The following is a 19,108-nucleotide window of genomic DNA, read 5'->3' as shown; positions in this document are numbered from 1 at the left end:
AGTTAACGACTATGCTGGATGGTTCGCTAGCAGAAAGATGTTCTGCTGGTCCAGCCACCTTCAGAGACGCAGGCCCCAATGGTGCATGATCCACTCCACCCAGCCTGTGCCGTACCACATGGTGGTCCTTTTGTCTGCGATGACCTACACCAGCTTTCTCTTGCTGGAAATCAGGAAGTTTTCAGGGCCGACAGATCAACCCAAGCTCCAAGAGGCTTATGTGGAGCTGTCTCACAACCATATACCAGAGGCCTCAGATGTCTACCTCCCTTATCGACCTCCGCCCTCCCCCCTTTGTCTCAGCAGTGGTGCATCTATCATAACCATAAAGGCTGGATGGGAAGGTAGAGTAACCTGTCGCAGGTCAGGTTAATGCTTTTCTCCAACTAAAGAAGAACCTGAGAACAAGTAAGATGCCTGAGGCTAGCAGTCTAAGAAGCCTTAAAGCCTTTTCAAGAAGACCCAGGACTGAGCCTGTAGAACAAGTTAATTACCTTCCGCAACGCTTTTTAAGGCAGAGACTGCATATGGTGCAGATTCCTTACCTTAGAATATTTCCCAGGCATCAAACCGTACTCTGAACTTTTTAGGCAGTACCCCTGTGTGCCGGTAGGTGGCATTGTTCAGCTCTGCGTCAGCGGGGCTGGATGTGACGTGCACGGTGCCTATACACACACCACGCCAACTTCCTGACATCAGTTTCTTTTTGTGACTTTCCATATCAATAGCGCAGAGCCGTGAAGAATGCTGCTGAATTGTGTGCAGTGCCAAGAGCCTGAGAAATGTAACCCTATACAGCAGTCAGATCAGAGAGCGGAAAGGATCGGTAAGGAATCTGCAGCTAGACTGAGTCACTTATTTGGTAGATGCAAAAACAGTTGATGGACAGAATGCAGAGCAAGGTCATACATTCACCCCAGTACAGAGATCTGGGCCTAAATCCATCGTTTTTTTGCACTCCACACCACCCCAGTTCAGACATGGCCATATGCAATTCAGCCTTGACCCTGTGCCTCATGGGAACAGTCCAGCCCGAACTGCCAAGCCATGTCTTTCCTGGACCGGAATCAAGCATCCTAGGACCGGTTTCTGGCTATCAGCCGTCTTCAGCCAGGATAGCTTGACTCCAGTGGTGTGGAGAGCATGAGACTCACGTCTGAGCATACCCATCCCACTCGGGGTGACAAATGCAAAAACAACAGTTGGACAGAATGCAGAACAATGTCATACATTCAGCCCAGTACAGAGATCTGGGCCTAAATCCATCGTTTTTTTGCACTCCACACCACCCCAGTTCAGACATGGCCATATGCAAATCAGCCTTGACCCTGCGCCTCATGGGAACAGTCCAGCCCGAACTGCCAAGCCTTATTTGGTAGGGTCTCTACCAGATAAGGCGTTACCAAAGGTAAATAACTTGTTCATCTGATAGTGACATCTATCTGCAGATTGCTTACCTCAGAATAGATACCCAAGCAAGGATACCCAAGGTGGAATGAGCACACAAGCTTACAGAGGGTGCTTTTTAGGCCAATGCGTAAAAGATTTTTATGCAGAGCATTATCCATCATAGAGATTTTTTTTAATGCACCGCCCTACCCTTCTTCACTCCAACATTCCCAACAAACACGTGATCGTCCACTCAGATCAAGGAAGAAAGACAATGCCCTTTTTGGGTCTAGTCGGAGCAGTCTCTCCTCTTCTTTGGAAGGGTGAGACAAAGCAAAGAATAGAGCCAAGGTGATATTTTAGCCTACATGAAAAGGTGGCACAACCTTCAGGAGGAAGGAGTCACGTGTCCTCACAACCAGTTTGGGTAGAATGTTGTGTAGCAAGTGTGCATTGAGAGTGCTTGCTGTTCGCTGATCTTCCTGCTTGATGTTAAGCCCACCAGAAAAGCCATGTTTAAGGTGATTAGGCAGAGTGGGCAGTCTCAAAGGGCATGCACATGAGAAAAATTGAGACCAGATTGAGATCCCATTGCGGCACGGTGAATGGTCTTGGAGGGAATAGGTGTTGAAATCCCTTGAGAAAAGGGTCCCAACAGGTGACGTAAACAAAGACCGTTGGTCCAGCAACCGCAAAAAAGCCAAAATGGTTGATAAGTAACCTTTAACAGTGCCATGGCAGAGCCCTGCCAGGGCAGAGAAAGAACAAACAGTAGAACCTGGGCTATTGGGGCAGAAAGGGGGTCAATGTTCTTGGATGGACACCGTGCCACAAATTTGTCCCAATGCCAGGCGTATACTGTCTTGGTGAAGGAACGCCTGGCTGCCAGAATAACGTCAGAAACTTCGGGAGGAAGGTCAAACGCAGTAAAATGTTGACGCACCATCTCCATGCATGAAGGTGGAGGGTGCGCAGTTTCGGGTGCAGAACACATCCCTGCTGCTGCAACAGAAGATCTTCCTGAGGGGGCAACCTGATTGGAGGGCCGATGCTGATGCTCAGGAGTTCGGGATACCAGGCTCTCTATGCCCAATCTGGAGGAACAAGAATGACTTGGGGCCGGTTGTTCCTGAGCTTCTTGAGAACTCTGGGCAGGAGTGGTATCGGGAGGGGGGTGGGGAGTTGTAAATGTACAAGAACCCACGGCAACTAACAATTTCAAAACTAGCTTATCTAGATAAAGGGCTCACAACAGAATGTGTCTAGGGTGAATACAAAACAGATTTGATATTAGTAGATAAAGTAAAAAATATTAAAAACCCAAAACTATCTAATGTCATTGCTATGCTGGTGTACATAATACTATTTTATGTCCAACATGTGTCTCACCATTCATATCCATAGCACAGTACCGTAAATCGATACAACTTCGGAATCTTTGGCACAGTGTTCCTTAATTACATGCAATTTTTACAAAGACAGGCATCTTAGCAATATTCTTGAAGATACATAAATTGGATGAATGCGCTTGGTTTCAGTCTTTAGGTGGGTTTAATCTTAGTAATATTTTTGAAGATACATAAATTGGGTGAATGACTTATTTTGAAAACATTCTTGTCATGAGCCCTTTATTTAGATAGAACACTAGCTTTGAAATTTTGAGTTGCCATGGGTTCTTGTACATTTATGTTTGTTCATGCCGTAGGAATTCTTATTCATAGCAGGGAGTCTCCGTCCTCTTACATTGGCGGGAAGGCTTACAGGAGGCCACAACTCCAACCAAGAAGAAAAGTGTTGCAGAGCAAGAATTGCCTTGGAAATTCCAGTGTACAGAACAGATGACATTGTGAGTTCTCTGCAGTAGTGCACAGATCTAACCAAGGCTCTCCACAGTCCTAAAATAGACCATGTGCCACCTCCGGATTAGGATGCGATTTGCGATATATTTGTCTGCTCCAGCTTTCAGTGAGCCGGCCAGATATTGAACCACCAGGGAAATGCCATGATGTTCCAGTCATGTCCAGAAAAGCAGGTCCTCTTGACAGAGGGTCCATGCCCCACCCCGCCCTGTTTTTTGCAGTACCACATAGCGATAGTATTGTCTGAACACATGCACCAGCCATCCCTTGATTGAAGGAAGAAATGCTTTCAATGCCAATCAGATTGCCTTGAGCTCCAACAAATTCTTTAGAAGCCCGGACTTCGACAGAGACCAGAGTCCTCTGATCTACACCTCTCCAATGTGGCAGTCCTAGTCCAGAAGTGTCGCATATGTCACCAGTCGGCTGTGGCTGAGAAAGAGAGGAATCTGCTGCTGACCCAATTGACTTTTACCAGCCACCGCTGCAGATCTTTACAGTTTCCACCGAGATCTGGACCAGCTGGGGAAAATTACCATGATGCTCTGGCCACTGGAATTTCAGGTCCCAATGCAGAGTCTGCAAATGCCAACAGGCATGTGTCACTAGCAGGAGGCTATGAGGCCCAACAGCCTCCGAGCCAGTCTCACTAAAATCTAGGATGGAGGCTGAAACATCGGAATCATAGCTTGAATATCCTGGACTCGCCATTCGGGAAGATAAGCTTGAAATTGCAATGCAATTTTCTCATCAATAATTTTACAGCAAATGTTGCAGTGATATTACCAGAAGATGGTATGAGTGATGTAACATATGAGGTAATTAGCAGTGCATGGCAGGGGCGCAAGTTATAGTTACCTTAGAGTACGAATTCTAGTTAACTGAGAAAACTAAGAATAAATACTGAATTTCTATGGTTTTGTGTTTGTAAAATCTGAACCCAACTAGAACGTCCCTGTAACTTTAGTTTTTTTTTAGCAAATGTCCAAGGTTTTTTAAATTCTATTTCCTAACTATAAAGTCCCTGTAATCTTGTTTTTTTCTGTGAATTTCTAGTTTAAAAAAAAAAAAAACACGTAATCCCGTTACTGCAGCACACTGCCTTCGACCGTGCGCGGCAGATGATAGTTCGCAGGCCGGGCTCTGAGACCCCCCCCCCCCTCCCCCCAAGCAGCCAACCGAGGCAGGTCCCCTCCCTGGGCCGATTTCAGCCCCTGGACCCAATCCTCTGGGGCCCTATGCATTTTGTGGGGGAGGGGTGCACGTGTTCACCTTCCTGGGCAGATTTTGGCCTCTGGGACCCAATCCCCAGCGTGTTTTTGTTGTTGTTTTTGTTTAGATGAAGAGGTATGTGGTCCCCTCCCTGGCAACGGGAACGCAATCCCCTTGGGCCCACCACTTTAATTACTCAGCCCTGGGGACCCAATCTTCCAGGGGGAAGGCAGTATTGTAAACGGGAAGAGGGGGGGGGGGCGGACAACCCCCACCCCAGGCAGATTTCACCCTGGAGACCCTATCCCCTGGGTCTCAGCCAATTAGTAAATGGGGTGGGGAGGCATGCAGCCCCCACCTCCACATGCCAATTTTGATCCTTGGGACCCCAATCCCTGGTTTGGTTGAGGAGGGGCCACACTGCCCCTCCCCGGGCCGATATAGGCCACATGGACCCCATCTGCCCCAGGGACTCCTTCCTCAGGGCCTAGCCAACAATGAAAGGGGGCACCCCCGGGGGTACCAGTCCGCCGGGCCCAGGCAACTAAGGGTGGGTGCCATGAACAGTAGCCCAGAAGGTAGCCAGAAGCAGGCAGGACCACATCATATGTCCTAGGTCGTGTGCGAGACTAGGCAGGGATCCTTCGCCTCCGGATACATTTTACTTAATCGGTGCGGTGTGAGATAGGCCCTGTGTTGAACCATGTATTGGGTGAAACTAAATTTGGCATTACGAAATACCCTCTTGGGATACTCAAGGAGGGCATTCCATTCCTTGTCTGACAGTTCTTACGATGTAGGTATTCTATATTTGTCTAAGTGCTGCCAGGGAAGTGGCTGCATGGGAGAGTACAGCTAGCGAATCAAGTGGCGCCCCTTAGGGCATAGTGTATAGTGTATGTACTAATTTGTGTGTGGGAGGTACTTTATTGTCTGGTGCCCAATTCTGTTTAATGTATCTGGTAATGCTTGCATGCAGAATATAAAGGGACCGTAGGACACCGTGTTCCCTGTTGACGTTCTCGTGATCTAGTAACATACTTTCCCCGAACAGCATCCCCACAGTGTTCACTCTTTCCTGTGTCCATCTGAAGATGCTTCTGGTAGTGATGCCCCTTCCTTCTACATTGATTACAGACCACCTTCAGAAAAACAGATTAAATATTTTATCCTTAAAACCTGACCCTCTAATGCCATGGGATCTGATGAAATTCCTGCATTAGTAATAAAAAGAGAGAACTCTTGGGTCCTAATTCTTTTTCCATTGTTTTGCTATTGCCATTTACGTAGAGAAATACCAAGATCCTGAACTTGTAACATTGTTATGGCTACATAAAAAGGGATGCAGCAGTCATCCCAATAACTGTAGGCAAATAACAGTGTTAGATTAATTGGGAAAAGTCTTTGTAAAAAGTATTCAGGACCATTTTGAAAGCTGGGTAACTGACAATAATATAATACCAATAGAGCATGCAGGATTTAAGGTAAATAGTTCAACCATAACATATTTCAATCTATCATTGAAAAATACTGAATTACAAAACGTCAGTTGGTTGATGAACCCATCATAGATTTTTCTACACCCTTTGACCACGTAGACAGACCAACTCTCTGGCAAAAACTGCAATTCTTAGGGGTCCCTCAAAATTTGTTGCGTTTAATTGTAGCTCTCCATACCTCCACCTGGTGTCATGTGTTACCGGGAGGGGACCAGGGCCTTACATCCATAATTTCTACAAAAAATAGATTAAAACAGGGCTGTCTACGGGCACCGCTGCTGTTCCCAATATATTAATGATTTGCCTCTCTCAGCATCTGATAGTGACCCTCCAAGAGCAGATGATCGAAATGTACCTTGTTTATTATATGCAGACAAAATTGTACTGCTTGTTCTTACTCCGAAGGGCCTACAAAAATGTCTAGATAGCCTACAACCGTACGTGAAAAAAATATTTTTGAGGCTCAATATGGCAAAGTGTAAAATCCTCATTTTCAAGGGTAAAATGTATTCGAAACAAATATAGATGGTCCCTTAGAAAGTATGTGCTTGAAATTGAAAAAATGTACCCCTATCTGGTAATCTTTTTCTTCTAATCTGAAAGATAAATATCATACTTTACATCCGTCCAGAAAAGTAATCTCACATGCAAATGGTTTTAATACTTTCTATAAGGCACTTGGGCGCAAACATTTTAACCATCTTTTGAATTTATGCCTGAAAATTTCCTCAGCCTCATGTATGCAAAAGAAACTATAAGTATCCGTAACTGGTCTTTTATGAGCTCTACCAAAGGGAAAATACCGTGTACATTGATTTCAATGGCTGCCACATAGGCAATCTGTCTTGAACTTGAGTAGAATAGTATTTATGTGATGGGACTGGCAGCAGTTTTAAACTGGGGATTTTCTTTAATACATTGTGAAAAAACTCTTCATGGGAATTATTATGTGTCGAAATATTTGTTTTAAAGAGCAAATAATACATTTTTTGATAAAGAATTGTTCACTCCGGAACGGTTTAAGATCCTGCTGGAAAAAAGCATTCCCATGACTTTTCACAGTTGAAATCCAGCTGCAGTTGTTTTCCCATATGGTTAGCTCAAAATTTGATAATGAATATGAATCTAAAATGGACAGATAACAATTAATTTTATTCTCATTTAATGGGAAAAAACACAGCTTTACCTGACATGGAACTTAGAACATGGGGTCCACCGTACACATTTATTATTAAGAATGAATGCATTACCACTGAGGGCAGTTACAAGACCAAGGGAAAAAATTCCTTTTAAAAACAGGATATGTGAACTTTGAAACAGTGGCATTGAAGAGTTTGATAATTTTATTTTTATTTGTCCATCTCTGCACCTCATACGTCGACACATTTTTTAAACCAACTTTTCTCAAAATCGGTATTGTGTCTGTTGTAAAGTCCTGTCAATTTATGTCTCCAGATAATTAAAAGATGTTTCAATATATTATACAAGTTTTTTACCTTATTGAAATCGATAGTGTAATTGTATTGAGGTTTTTTATTGGTATAAATATATTATTGAATATATGTATCTCTGTGAAATAAAATTCGAATTTCAAAAGTGATCACCCTCCAAAGTCTAACATTTGAATGAGTGCTTGTCAAATGGAAGTCATATTCAATCTTGTACTCCTCAATACTCACCCTCGGTTCATGGCTGTGGTTTTTCCAAAGTCCTTTAATCATTCCCTCTTTAGGACTAGTGTCAAATGATTCAAATGTGTATGGGATATTCAACATTTCAAACTCTGCCAAATAAATACAGCACTTGAGGTAGTATCTATAAGAAGATTAACACATGATTAGATATCTGCAATACTATAAAGTAGAAGAGGTTAGAGTACACCAAATACCAAACTATTTGAATTTCACTTCTTAACATGAGAATATAGATGTCAGCTACATGAAAAGATAATTCATCATAGAAACGTTATTTCGGTCATTACAATCATAAAAGTGCAAATGCATACAGTAGAAGGGAACAAGATGAAATGCATACCAAGATTTGTTGACTGCAATTTAAAAGGTTTCAGCTTAATTGGCCAATCTAAATCGGTTTTAAAAGGATAAAATTAACATATAAGGAGCCTAAAAGCTGTGTAAACAAGAGCCTAATCCGCGATGGAAATGGGCAGCATGGCCCGCCATGCAGTTACAATACTAGGAAGGGCGCTATAGTCCGAGCTAAAATACATATTATCCGTTTAAAAAAAGAACTAATAGTGGTTAGAGTTAATTCCAAGCAATTACATTTTCATCACGGTCCTTCTGATAGCCCACATTTTGCTGAGGAACTGGGCTACTGCGCAGGCAACAAGGAGGCTAGAGTCAGATTTTAAAATGTGTAGAGCTTCGCTACGACAACAGGTGTCAAGCCGCCAACAGACAGGAGTAAGCCATTTGGCTCTCGGAGAACGGTACATGAGTCAAACAAAGAAAATGTGACCAATTGACTCCGCAACAAGAGGGCAACCTAGGCAAGACTGCAGTGTGGTGGAAGGTTGTCGCCAGAAGGCTATAAAAGTGTTTAACGGGAGGGAGCCAAATCAGAATTGCATATAGAACTTCCCATCCTGCGGGATCATAATAGCCTCCAGATATTGTTTGGAATGCCCTGCCCGTTGCCCTGAAGACCGAAACTAACATGCTCTGTTTTCGGAAAAAACTAAAGACCCTACTCTTTTAAACTATTCCCCGTAGCTCTTGTTGCTAATTCAGTTGTGTTTGATGTCAGTTTTCTTCTTTAGTCTATCCCTTGCGCCGGGAAACCCACTGCGGGTAGCTGTTGCGCATTATAAATTTTAAATAAATAAATAAATAAATAAATAAATAAACACCTGACAGTTTAAATTCCATAAAATCCACTGTAAGGGGCTCCATGACAAATAGGAAATAGAGGACTGGGCCACCCAATTCCAATATTGTTTCTTGACCAGGTCTTTGCTAGGCAGTAATGATGGGTCCTTTGTGTCCCACGATCCCTCCAGCCCAACAGTAGTAAGCCGAGACTTCACTTTGGAGAGCCAACCGATTTTCTTCGAGCAGTCAAGAGCACTTACTTAGACAAGGGCAGCAGTGTATGGGAGCAGCTCGGAGGTTGATTTTAAAGACAACCGAAACAATAGGGGGAGTAGCTTAGCTTTCGCGACAGAGTTTCTGCCCATGTCCAGCCTTAGCGGGTGAAGAGGGGTACTCTGAGGAAGTGAGCATAAGGCTCTCAAAATATTGTTCTCCTTGGTAAGAAGGGCATCAGTTTTTCAAAAGTTGTCCACCATACAGTGCTGAGCCCGCTGCGTTATGATCGTGTATGTGCAGTGGGGCTGCTACTGGTTTGCTCTGAGAGGTCCTATGCTCTTTAATCAAGACCCCAGTAATCTATGTGCTGTAGAGTCCGTTTTGATACATGGGGCTTCCATGACAAGTCCTTGGAGACCCTGATCCCTAGATAATCGAAGGTGCTCACTCTCTCCATGGGAATCCTACCCAGTGTTAACTTTCCTTTTAATTATTTGTAGGGGTTCAACATTAGGGAGTTTGGTCTTGGAGGTGTTAACTTCTAGGCCTCTCATTGCACAGAAAGACTCGAACTGCTCTAAGAGCAGCTGCAGTCCTCTAGGGGGTTAGAGACTAACAGCGCTATGTTAATTTATTTTTCTAATGCACACAGCTACCCAACAAGGGTTTCCCAGCGCAGGCTCTGAAAGAAACTCTGAAAACCTAGATTAGAATTATTGATTAAATAGCCAAGTTTTTGATTGCTTGCGAAAATTGGGGTACAAATTCCCTTTCGGCATCACGTCAGGTAAAGAGTTCCACAGGGTTGGGCCAAGATAGGAGAAGGCGCGACCTCCCATTCACACCAATTTAATCCTGGGAATTTCGAATTTCTCTTCCGTGGAGGAACGTAACAGACGGGCGGGATGATAGGGACTTACCAGATCTTGCAAGTATTTGGGTGCAGAGCCATTCTTGATTCTAAACATATAGCACAGGGCTTTGAATTTTGTATGATTTTCCACCCTGAGCCAATGCAATTCTCTCAAGGCATTAGACATGCTGGACATTCTAGGAAGTCTACACAGCAATCTGGCTGCCGAATTCTGCACCACCTGCAGCTTGCGCAGCACATCCCTGTTTGCACCCCAAAAGAGGACGTTTCCATAGTCCAGGCGAGATGTTACAAGTGCCTGGACTACCGTCCTTTGGGTAACAGGGAGCACCCAAATGATTTTCTTTAACCATTTGAGGATGGTAAAACAGGTGGCTGCAGTTTGTACTGCCTGTTGTTTCATTGATAATTTATTGTCGATAATGAAGCCAAGATTGCGGACCTGAGAGGAAGGCATAGGTAAATGCCCCATTTCAAGGGGCCAATGTTGAGGGCCCCAATGGTCTGTATTTTTACCAAAAATGAGAACCTCCGTCTTTTCCACATTGAGCTTGAGCAGGTTAAATTGCATCCACGATGCAAACTTACGCAAGCCCAATTGCAGGGTAGAAGGACCCGATCTCTTGTCAGCCGATAAGGAAAAGATGATCTGAGTGTCATCGGCGTACGAGAACTAGCGCCAGCCCTGCTTCTTCAGCGATCACTGCCAAAGGTTGCACATAGCTGTTGAAAAAAAGCGGGCTTAACATTGAGCCCTGTGGCCCCCTATACGGGGAAGACAAGGACTTTGAGACGGCCCTGGAGGAGAAGACCTGGAATGTTCGCTCAGATAAAAAAAAGAGGACAGCCAGCCAAGTGCCGATCCAGAAATTCCCAGAGCATGTAGACACTTAATTAATACGGTTTGAGAAACCGTATCAAATACGGCGCTTATATCTAATAATATAAGGGCCACTGTATCGCCTGCATCCAAACGCTGGCGTAACATTTTCGTGACACCCAACAGGGTAGTCTCAGTTGAGAACCCTGCTCTAAAGCCCGACTGGGAGGAGTGCAAAAAATTAGAAGATTTCCAAGCGTAGACAATTGGATGTTCACGTGTTTTTCAAAGTCTTTGGAAAACACCGGGAGTAGGGAAATAGGCCTAAAATGAGACGGCTTAGCAGGATCCACATTTAACTTTTTCAGCAAAGGCATGACCATCGCATCTTTCCAGACAGATGGCATCACTGCCTCGCTAAGAGAGGCATTAAGTAGGTCCATAACAACTCTCAAAGCGGGCTGTTCCATTTGCAGGAGCACCGAAGCCGGGAGAGGGTCGCAGGGAGAGCCTGATTTGATACTCGCCAGGATTTTTATAAAAGAACCAATATCCAGAGGAAACCACTTCTCTAATTTAAGCAGAGGTCATCAACAAACAGCAAAGTTGTCACCTTGGCTCCCCACAGAGTTGGAGCATCAGCAGGAATATCAGTGAGATACTGAACAACTCCATTTATAAAGAATGAAAAGAGTGGCAGCCAATACACAGCCCTGTCGGACCACCTGGTCGACTTTGATCCCTCTGTCAGTTGGCATTTGCTACCCCAGCAAACCCTAGGGTAGTAGGCCTCACTAAGGCGAATGATTAACGTTAGGACTTCGAGGGGGTGGCCTGTAGGAGAGTAGGGTCTGCTTCCTATGGTCGCCCCCACTTTTTGCTGTGATTCCCTGTTTTTTCGACTTTAGTGTGGCTGTGGGCCTGCTAATCAGACCCACAGCCAGGCTGTTCGCTCTCTAAATTGATACCATGTACTTTAGGTACATACCTGATTGGGTATTGGGTCACCTTTGTGAGCCCCTGTACAGTGTACCATAGGTACCCAGGGCATAGGTGCATCCAAGGCCTACCAGGGGCTGCAGCATGTATTATGCCCCCCGTGGTTGGCCATCCAAACTGACACCACAGGCTGATCACTCAGCTTGGGTAAGGTGGTGTAAACACCCCTTACTTAGATATAGTATACCTATATCTACCTTATATATAGACACATATGCACCTATAAGTCACTCCTATGGTAGGCCTTGACAATCTTGGAGGCAGAGTGCTTGCCTTTATGTGAGAGGGTGCCCTAGCATGAACTGAGCCCCTCTGCAGGTTTCAGAACCATGTCATTATAGCTGTTCTATGATATAGCCATACCATATACTCTTAAGTGCATTATAATCCTCACGGTTAATGCTAATTTTGGTTTGGCTTTATCAAAACATGTCGTGTAAGGTGTTAAACACTTTAGAATACTACCCCCCTGCCAGTTCTGGCGGCGGGGGTAGCATTCCACCCTTCTAGAGGGAGAAGACATGTTGTTACTGCTTTACCCGGTTAAAGTTAAACAGCGCCTCAGCATCACAAAATAGATGCTGCTGCCACAGACACGAGTCTGACCTCCTGCAGCTGGACGAAGCTCCGGCAAGGGAGGCCTGGACAATAGTTTTCCTGTCGTTGAAGGTGCTAGCACCTCCCCAGACAGCCTGTAGTGTATTGGGGATGGGTGGGTTGAATCGAAAGATGCTTTTCCAGACACTGCCTGGGTTACACAAGGTGCTCCATGCGTAGCCCGGTTCAAACCAATTGCTGGGGCACTCCAGCCCCGCTCTAGCACGAAACTGGACAAAGAGAAAGGGGTGTAATCACCCCCTTCTCAGGGTCCACCCATAGTAGGGACCTAGTAGGTAATCCAGCCCCTAAAATCAGTATAAAGTTAGGAGCTGTGTCTAGAGACATTAGATTATCCTGGACTGAAACTCTGAAATGAAACTCTTGGACCTTCGATGTTCTATACCGACTTGAAGACTGAAGACATCTCCCTTGTGGTCAAGGAGTGGCCAACCTGTGCAAACAGGCACCACCAGTAACTTGCCTGTTTGCTTTGTCGACGCTCCTGCCGGAATCCGAAGACTCAGCGACTCAGGAACTGGACTTCCAGGCTTCTCTGACTTCGACCCACATCCACAGCAAAGCTCAGACCCGTGGCGGACACGAGAGACGTGGGTCCGGACACCCTGCACTACCTACACTTTGCTAACAGTGCAACTACCGAGGCACCCTCGCAGTTGTGCATTGGGGTTTGAGAAGCCCCAGACCCTAGTGCCATTTGCACCGAAGCTCAGCCCTCCACACTCTACGAGTGCCGCGTGGGGCCTGCATTTGCATTTCAGCTCGACGCATCTTCCCGGTTGCTAGCCCGTTGGCTAGTTAGCCCTCCGAAGACTTCCTTTTGAAACTACACCGCTTTCCTGGTTGCTCCAGGCTTTCTCCAGCTTCCCTGCGAAGGAGAAGCTCCCCAGACCTTGCTGGTCTGAACTAAAGCCCATCTTCCCTTCCTGTGGGGATTGTGTTTGCCAAGGCTTGTTGGGTCCAATCCAGATACCAACACCGCAGTCAACTAGATCCTTCGTGGGACAGCTCGAATCCAGCTCCTGGTCGTCGTCGACGCCTCCTGGCTGCAGAGACAAGCTTCACCTACTTCACCTGAAACACTCGACATCGCCTGGTTCCTTCCTGGTCACTGCCTAGTGACCCAGACTCTGTCCCCTCTGCTTTCAGGTTCTTCTAATCTTCGATCCACCCGGACACTTTTCTCCTGGTCGCCTGCAGCACTTCTTTGCAGCTCTCCATAGGAAACAGCGACGAAACCAGTCACGAAAAGACATCTATGCACCCGGCTTCCCTGGGTGAGGTAACTCGAGTACTCCGGTGCTCCCGTGGGTGTTGACTCTCGAAGTGTCCTAGTTTAAAAGGGTTTTACCGTAGTCCATCCGGAAGTGTCCTTAATCAACTACTTTGTAACTTTTACGTTCCCATTATAACTCTATGGTAACTCGCGACTGTGTTCCCACACTGCACGCATCTCCCGTGGGTCTCCTACTGCCTAACCTTTGGTTCTGTAGTGTAGCCCCAGCGATTCCCTAGGCCCTAGGCCTATTTACTATTCCTGAAGTGGTCCTTCTACCACTTACTTAGTATATGGTTCGTGAGGCCCCTAGGGCAGAATTGTATTTGTGCAACTTATAGTATGCTTAATGAGTAACTTGTGATGTATTTCGATCTCTGACCTCAAAGAGTTCAGAGGGGTTGTGTTAGAAATAAATACATATATATTTGATATATACCTTGTGTGGTGTCCTTTCATTTGGTATTCAAGGGATTATATATGGTAAAACAGCTGGCTTCACATGCTCTCTGAAGTATTAGCCTAAGACTGCTGGATAGCTTGTCTATAAGGTTGACTTTACAACCACCAACAATAAGGGTCGTTTAGACTGGTGCAAGGTGCCCACTAGAATAGCAGACATCATATGCCAGGCTAACTTCTCACATGGCCCATCTCCTTTAAGAAGCATCAAAGCTTGTGTCTAGGGATAAGGTCAATGGCAGACCTTAAGTCAATAAAAGCTACATATAGGTTACCCTGTTCGATGACCACTAGGAGGAAGCGAAAAACTGCTATTTTTCGGTCTACACCCTGCTTGAAAAGGGGACAAGATGGGAGAATCGCTTATCCAGGTTTGAATCTTCATAAGAAGTGCACGGGCAAACACCTTTTGGGCACCATTAATTAGGCTGATGGGCCTATAATTGGAGGGCGACGAACGATCACCCTTCTTATAGACCGGAATCACTTCAGCTCCCTTCCAGGAAGGTGGTATTGGGGCACCTGCAGCAATTTCGTTAGCTAGTGCCAGGGTGTATGCTGTCCAGTTCTCAACATCACTGAGAAAAACATCGCCCGGAATGCCATCCGGCCCTGGGGCCTTGGCCTAAATGATGGACTTGATGAGGGACCTGATTTCGGCAATGGAAAAAAACTCACTGGCCTGAGAGTAAGCATGGTCCGTGGTGGAGGCATCACTATCTGCCTTGTAAGGTCCAGCGTATAGTGAGGAGAAATGGTCATACCAGGTTGCGATAGCAATGTTGTTGGTGGGCCTATCTGCTTCTCCCCTAGTAACTAATATCCAGAACCGCTGTGAATCATTCCTAAAACAGGCCTCTCTGATCGATAATCATTGATTCACTTGCCATTCCTTTTTCGCTTTACCCTGGGATGACTTGTAAGACCACCTTGTTTCTGACCACATTATTTGCTCTAATGGCGAAGGTCAATTTTGAGCTGAGGCTCCTACACTCCTTGTTGAACCAGGCAACCTGCAGGCGTAGTGGTACAAATGGTTAAAAAGATGACTGACAGGACACAATCTTGTCCAGACCTTCATGTAGTTCAGCTAATCGGAGTATCTCTCTGGTGCTATCCAGCAGATTGAATTTGATTGCTTCAAATTTCCCAGTGTCCATAACTATGTGTGCCAATTTAAATTGCCTATTTTCGTTTGTTGGGCATACCTCCCTACTTGCAAGAATGGAATTTGGGGGGGCTCGGGTGTTTGGCCCAAGGCGATGTCAGGTTGAGCTCGAGGGGGTTATGATCACTATCTGTGGTAGACCCCACTATCATATCGTCTACTCCAGGCTACAGTCTCAAAACTAGCAGGAAGTAGTCAATGCAGCTTATATTGGTAGTTCTGTTATACGTGTTGGCCCCCATTTTATCTGATTTAGTGCAGCTGTTTGTAGCCCTCAGACCAAACTCAAGAGTTAGGGCATTGAGCTGCAGTACCACTTGGGACCATTTTATGATAGGGGGTATGTCAAGGGTGGAGGGGGTCAGAGGCGGGGGGTGAGGGAGACGAGCCACAGCTCACCTTCCTCCCTACTATCACATATTCTCCTTTTCTAAAGGTTAGAATGTGACAGTAAAGTCACAAGCTACGATTAATGGGGACTGAGTGGCCCTGTCATCGAGAAGATCTTCCAACTCTTAAAGAGAGGATGATCTGCTCCCAGCTCTAGTTCCTCTGGCGTAGACATTGACGAGGCTAACCCCTGTACCATTCACATGTCTAATTTGGATCGCTAAGATATCAGGGCTATTGGACTGAAGCTCTCGAATAGTGAATTGGAGTGCAATTTTTAAACCAAATCAACAATTCCCCGACAGCTTGGCCTAGCTTGTTGGTAGTTGCTGGGCGATGGAACGGGATATAGCCAGGTATGTGAACAGGGGTAATACTACAAATTTCCTGGAGAATACAGATGTAATTGCGTTCAATATATTGGATCCAGTGCAAAAGGGACACTTTTGGCCTCACCCCTGCCACGTTCCAAGCTACCAGACTAAGCTTAGTGGGCTTTGCTTGTATAGCAATAGGGGAAAGTTGGTTTTCATCAGCAGTATACCCTGCTTGTGCTTCTGAGGGTGAAGCCCTCTCGTTAAGTCTATCGTTAAAAGACAAATGTTTGGGAATTCTAAGGCCATTGGGCGGGGGTGGGTGAGTGACTAGCTTTGTTCGTGACATACCGGGTGTTGCTTGACCTTGCCAGATGTATTTTGGTGCATGCAAGGTTAGCTTGGTGTGCGGGTCAGTCGTTGGCAGGGAGGAGCAAGTCAGAGCCCAGGAGGCAGAGTGGTGGGCAGATAGCAGCGATGGAAGTGTGAAAGGTCTATACTTGAGTTGGATGCCAGTGGGGGTACGTTAGCTTGTCCTAGCCTCCAGTGCTATCAGGTTGTGGGCCACGTATCCATCAGCTAGGTGCAGTTCTATACAATCTGACTGGGTGTTAGGGCGAGTTAACCTTTCTGCACGAAAGATATCTTCCCTAATCACTGACCAGCATCTCCTCACGTGGCGGATCCAATGTATGATTTTGTTGATTAAGGAATCTTCACCTTCATGTTTTACGTGAGAAGGGACCATGGCACATTAGTCATATAAATGCACTGGGGGGCAATCGGTCTGCTCACGCTGACCTGTATGGATGGAAAAAAGTCAGCAGTGGGGGGGTCGGAGAACAGAGGCAAAAGTGAAAGACGGGCCCATTTGTTCAAATTGGCCAGTAATGGCATACAACCTGACATTATGCATCGCCCGAGGAGCTATACAACTAGTTGATGGTACAAGGGTGTTCTTGCTAGCAGAGTTTAAGGGATGCTGAATGGGTACTGTCATTAATGGGGCTAGACTACTAGTGTGGCGGGTTGGATTTGTTAGCTGTCTAGGTATCTTTTTGGGGAGTTGGACTGCAGGATCTCCTCTAGCTAATAGCAGTTTGACCTGTTCAGTAAGGGCTAGGACTGCGGTTTTTAATGTGTTGACTTTGATCCTCAGATCTGTTATGATCCTGGAGGTAACCTGGTCCTTCAAGAATGGCTCATCTGGGGAAACCTCACCCCTAGTAATAACTGTTGCTCTTTCCCCTACCTCTGCCACCAACCCCTTTTCAGTAAGACCAAGCGACCCCCCCAGTCCCGCCCCCCTGTGGGGTGCAGGTCATATGTTGGAGCGGAAGTAACCTGTTAAATAAAACAAGGTCAGTGGCAGCGGTGGCCTGGGCGGTGTCAGTAGTAGGTAGTGTAGAAGTCCTTGGCTCCACCTCATCAATGATGGTCGACAGTTGAGGAACTGAAGGGTGACTAGGGGAGGGATTTTAGAGCTGTGTGTGTTAGATTTCTTAAACATTTGTGGGATACGTTTTGGGGGAATTAAATTGGGACTGATAGACAGAACGGACTGGATGGCAGGCACAGGAGGTTTGGTCAGGGTGGGAAGGACTGCTGGGACTAGAATTTCCTCGCATTCGACTAAGAGGTCGCCGAAGTGGTCGAGAACACAGTTACTCCCTATGGACCTGTGGGCCAGCTTGGATTTGTTAGACTTTAGCAGAACCCCTCCACTCCCGCTCCCACTCCAAGTCGGTGGATTTCCTTTTCCCCATAGTAATACTTGGATTCTAATTTTCAGAAGAATCGGGATGGGAACGAGGGTGGTGCAAGTGCACGCAGCCCCACAGCAGTTCCAGCGGCGCTCTAACACCAAGTACTCTCCCTCTCCTATGGCCCTGAGCTCCAGCAGAGGACTAGCAATAATATTGTAAACCACAAATGCATGATCGAATGACACCAGTAAGGGCTGAGCACAAGGGTGACTGCGTAGCTGGGAGACTCAAGTCCAAACAGACCAAGAAAGGACGCCAAGATTCACAGGACAGGAGCAGAGTCAAATAAACGGTCCAGGGGTAGAGGGCTCACAATAACTCCGTTTTGTCGCTTGTGATAATTAGTTCAGGGCTTCTATGGCTCCCAAAAACCAAGGGTAGTGGCCCTGCATCTTCCTGGCAAGGATGGGCATGCCCTTGGCCTGGGCGCATCCCGCGAGGAGAGTGTGCTAGCGCTTAAGAGCGAAGGCGGCCCCTCCCTCAGGGCAACAAGGGATCCTGGTACAGCGAGTCCCCTCCTGCACCACACCAGCTTCGGAAACATAATTTAATGTAATACCCTGGAACATATAATACAATCTCAAAGTAACAAATTTAGTAGAAATGCAAGTGAATTAAGCACTAACTGCCACCTCATTGCCAAAATTCAGCGGAAGGAGTACACTTTATTTTTTGCAAGAATCAACTTGGTAAGAAGCCTCAAAATCCTTCTGAGAATGGAAAAGTTAAAGCTACTTACTTGCAATATACTTTGACGAAATAACAATTGACTATGTGCACAGCGCTTTAATCAAGGGCATTTTTATTTTTTTATTTAAATGTGTCAAAAAGAAACAGTTACATACCTTTGGTAACAAAAGATGGAGTAGTTTCTTACCTGTAACTCCAGTTCTGTAGTTGGGGTATCTCTGTTATAGTCATAATCTAGTGAATAGTCCCGCCCATGTGCGTGGACCCCAGAGAAATCAAAAATAATCTCTTAAGCGGTCTTCATTGCAGTCCTGCATAGACACTTAAGAGAAAATTAAAGACAATAATGCAGGAAGAGGAAGGTAGGGACAGACAAGCCTCCATAGGCTGCTATTATGTGTCTGGAAAAGGGATACCGTGGCTTTAAGGAACTCTGGAGACCCTTGGTATCCCAGCATGCTCAGCCCCTTCCTTTTACTTTCAGTTCTTTTTGAAGGTGCATAAAGCAAGGCCTGTGGCATACATCACAGTACCATTTTCTCCACCGGGGAGGAGGGCGGGCGCTTATGACTATACCAGAGATACCCCTACTACAGCACTGGAGTTACAGGTAAGAAACTACTCCTTCTGTAGTAGGGGATCTCTGTGTATAGTCATAATCTAGTGAATAGAATGGCAAGCCCATTCAAAAACAATCCGGCGGTGGAGAAATAAAGACAACA

General features: G+C 45.8%; 1 protein-coding gene across 2 annotated transcripts in view; it reads right to left on the bottom strand.

Annotated features, from left to right (window-relative positions):
* KNTC1 (kinetochore associated 1) overlaps positions 1–19,108 on the bottom strand; it is a 913,665-nt gene that overhangs the window by 178,396 nt on the left and 716,161 nt on the right. For both annotated transcript variants that reach the window (XM_078667574.1, XM_078667573.1), the window contains exon 55: positions 7,639–7,774. In XM_078667574.1, coding sequence (XP_078523700.1) covers positions 7,639–7,774 — 136 coding nt within the window. The remainder of the gene's footprint in view (positions 1–7,638; positions 7,775–19,108) is intronic.

Source organism: Lissotriton helveticus, chromosome 11, assembly GCF_964261635.1.
Source record: "Lissotriton helveticus chromosome 11, aLisHel1.1, whole genome shotgun sequence".
Lineage (NCBI taxonomy): Eukaryota > Metazoa > Chordata > Amphibia > Caudata > Salamandridae > Lissotriton > Lissotriton helveticus.
The sequence above is the reverse complement of the archived record's forward strand: the minus strand, read 5'-3'. Positions and strand labels throughout refer to the sequence as shown.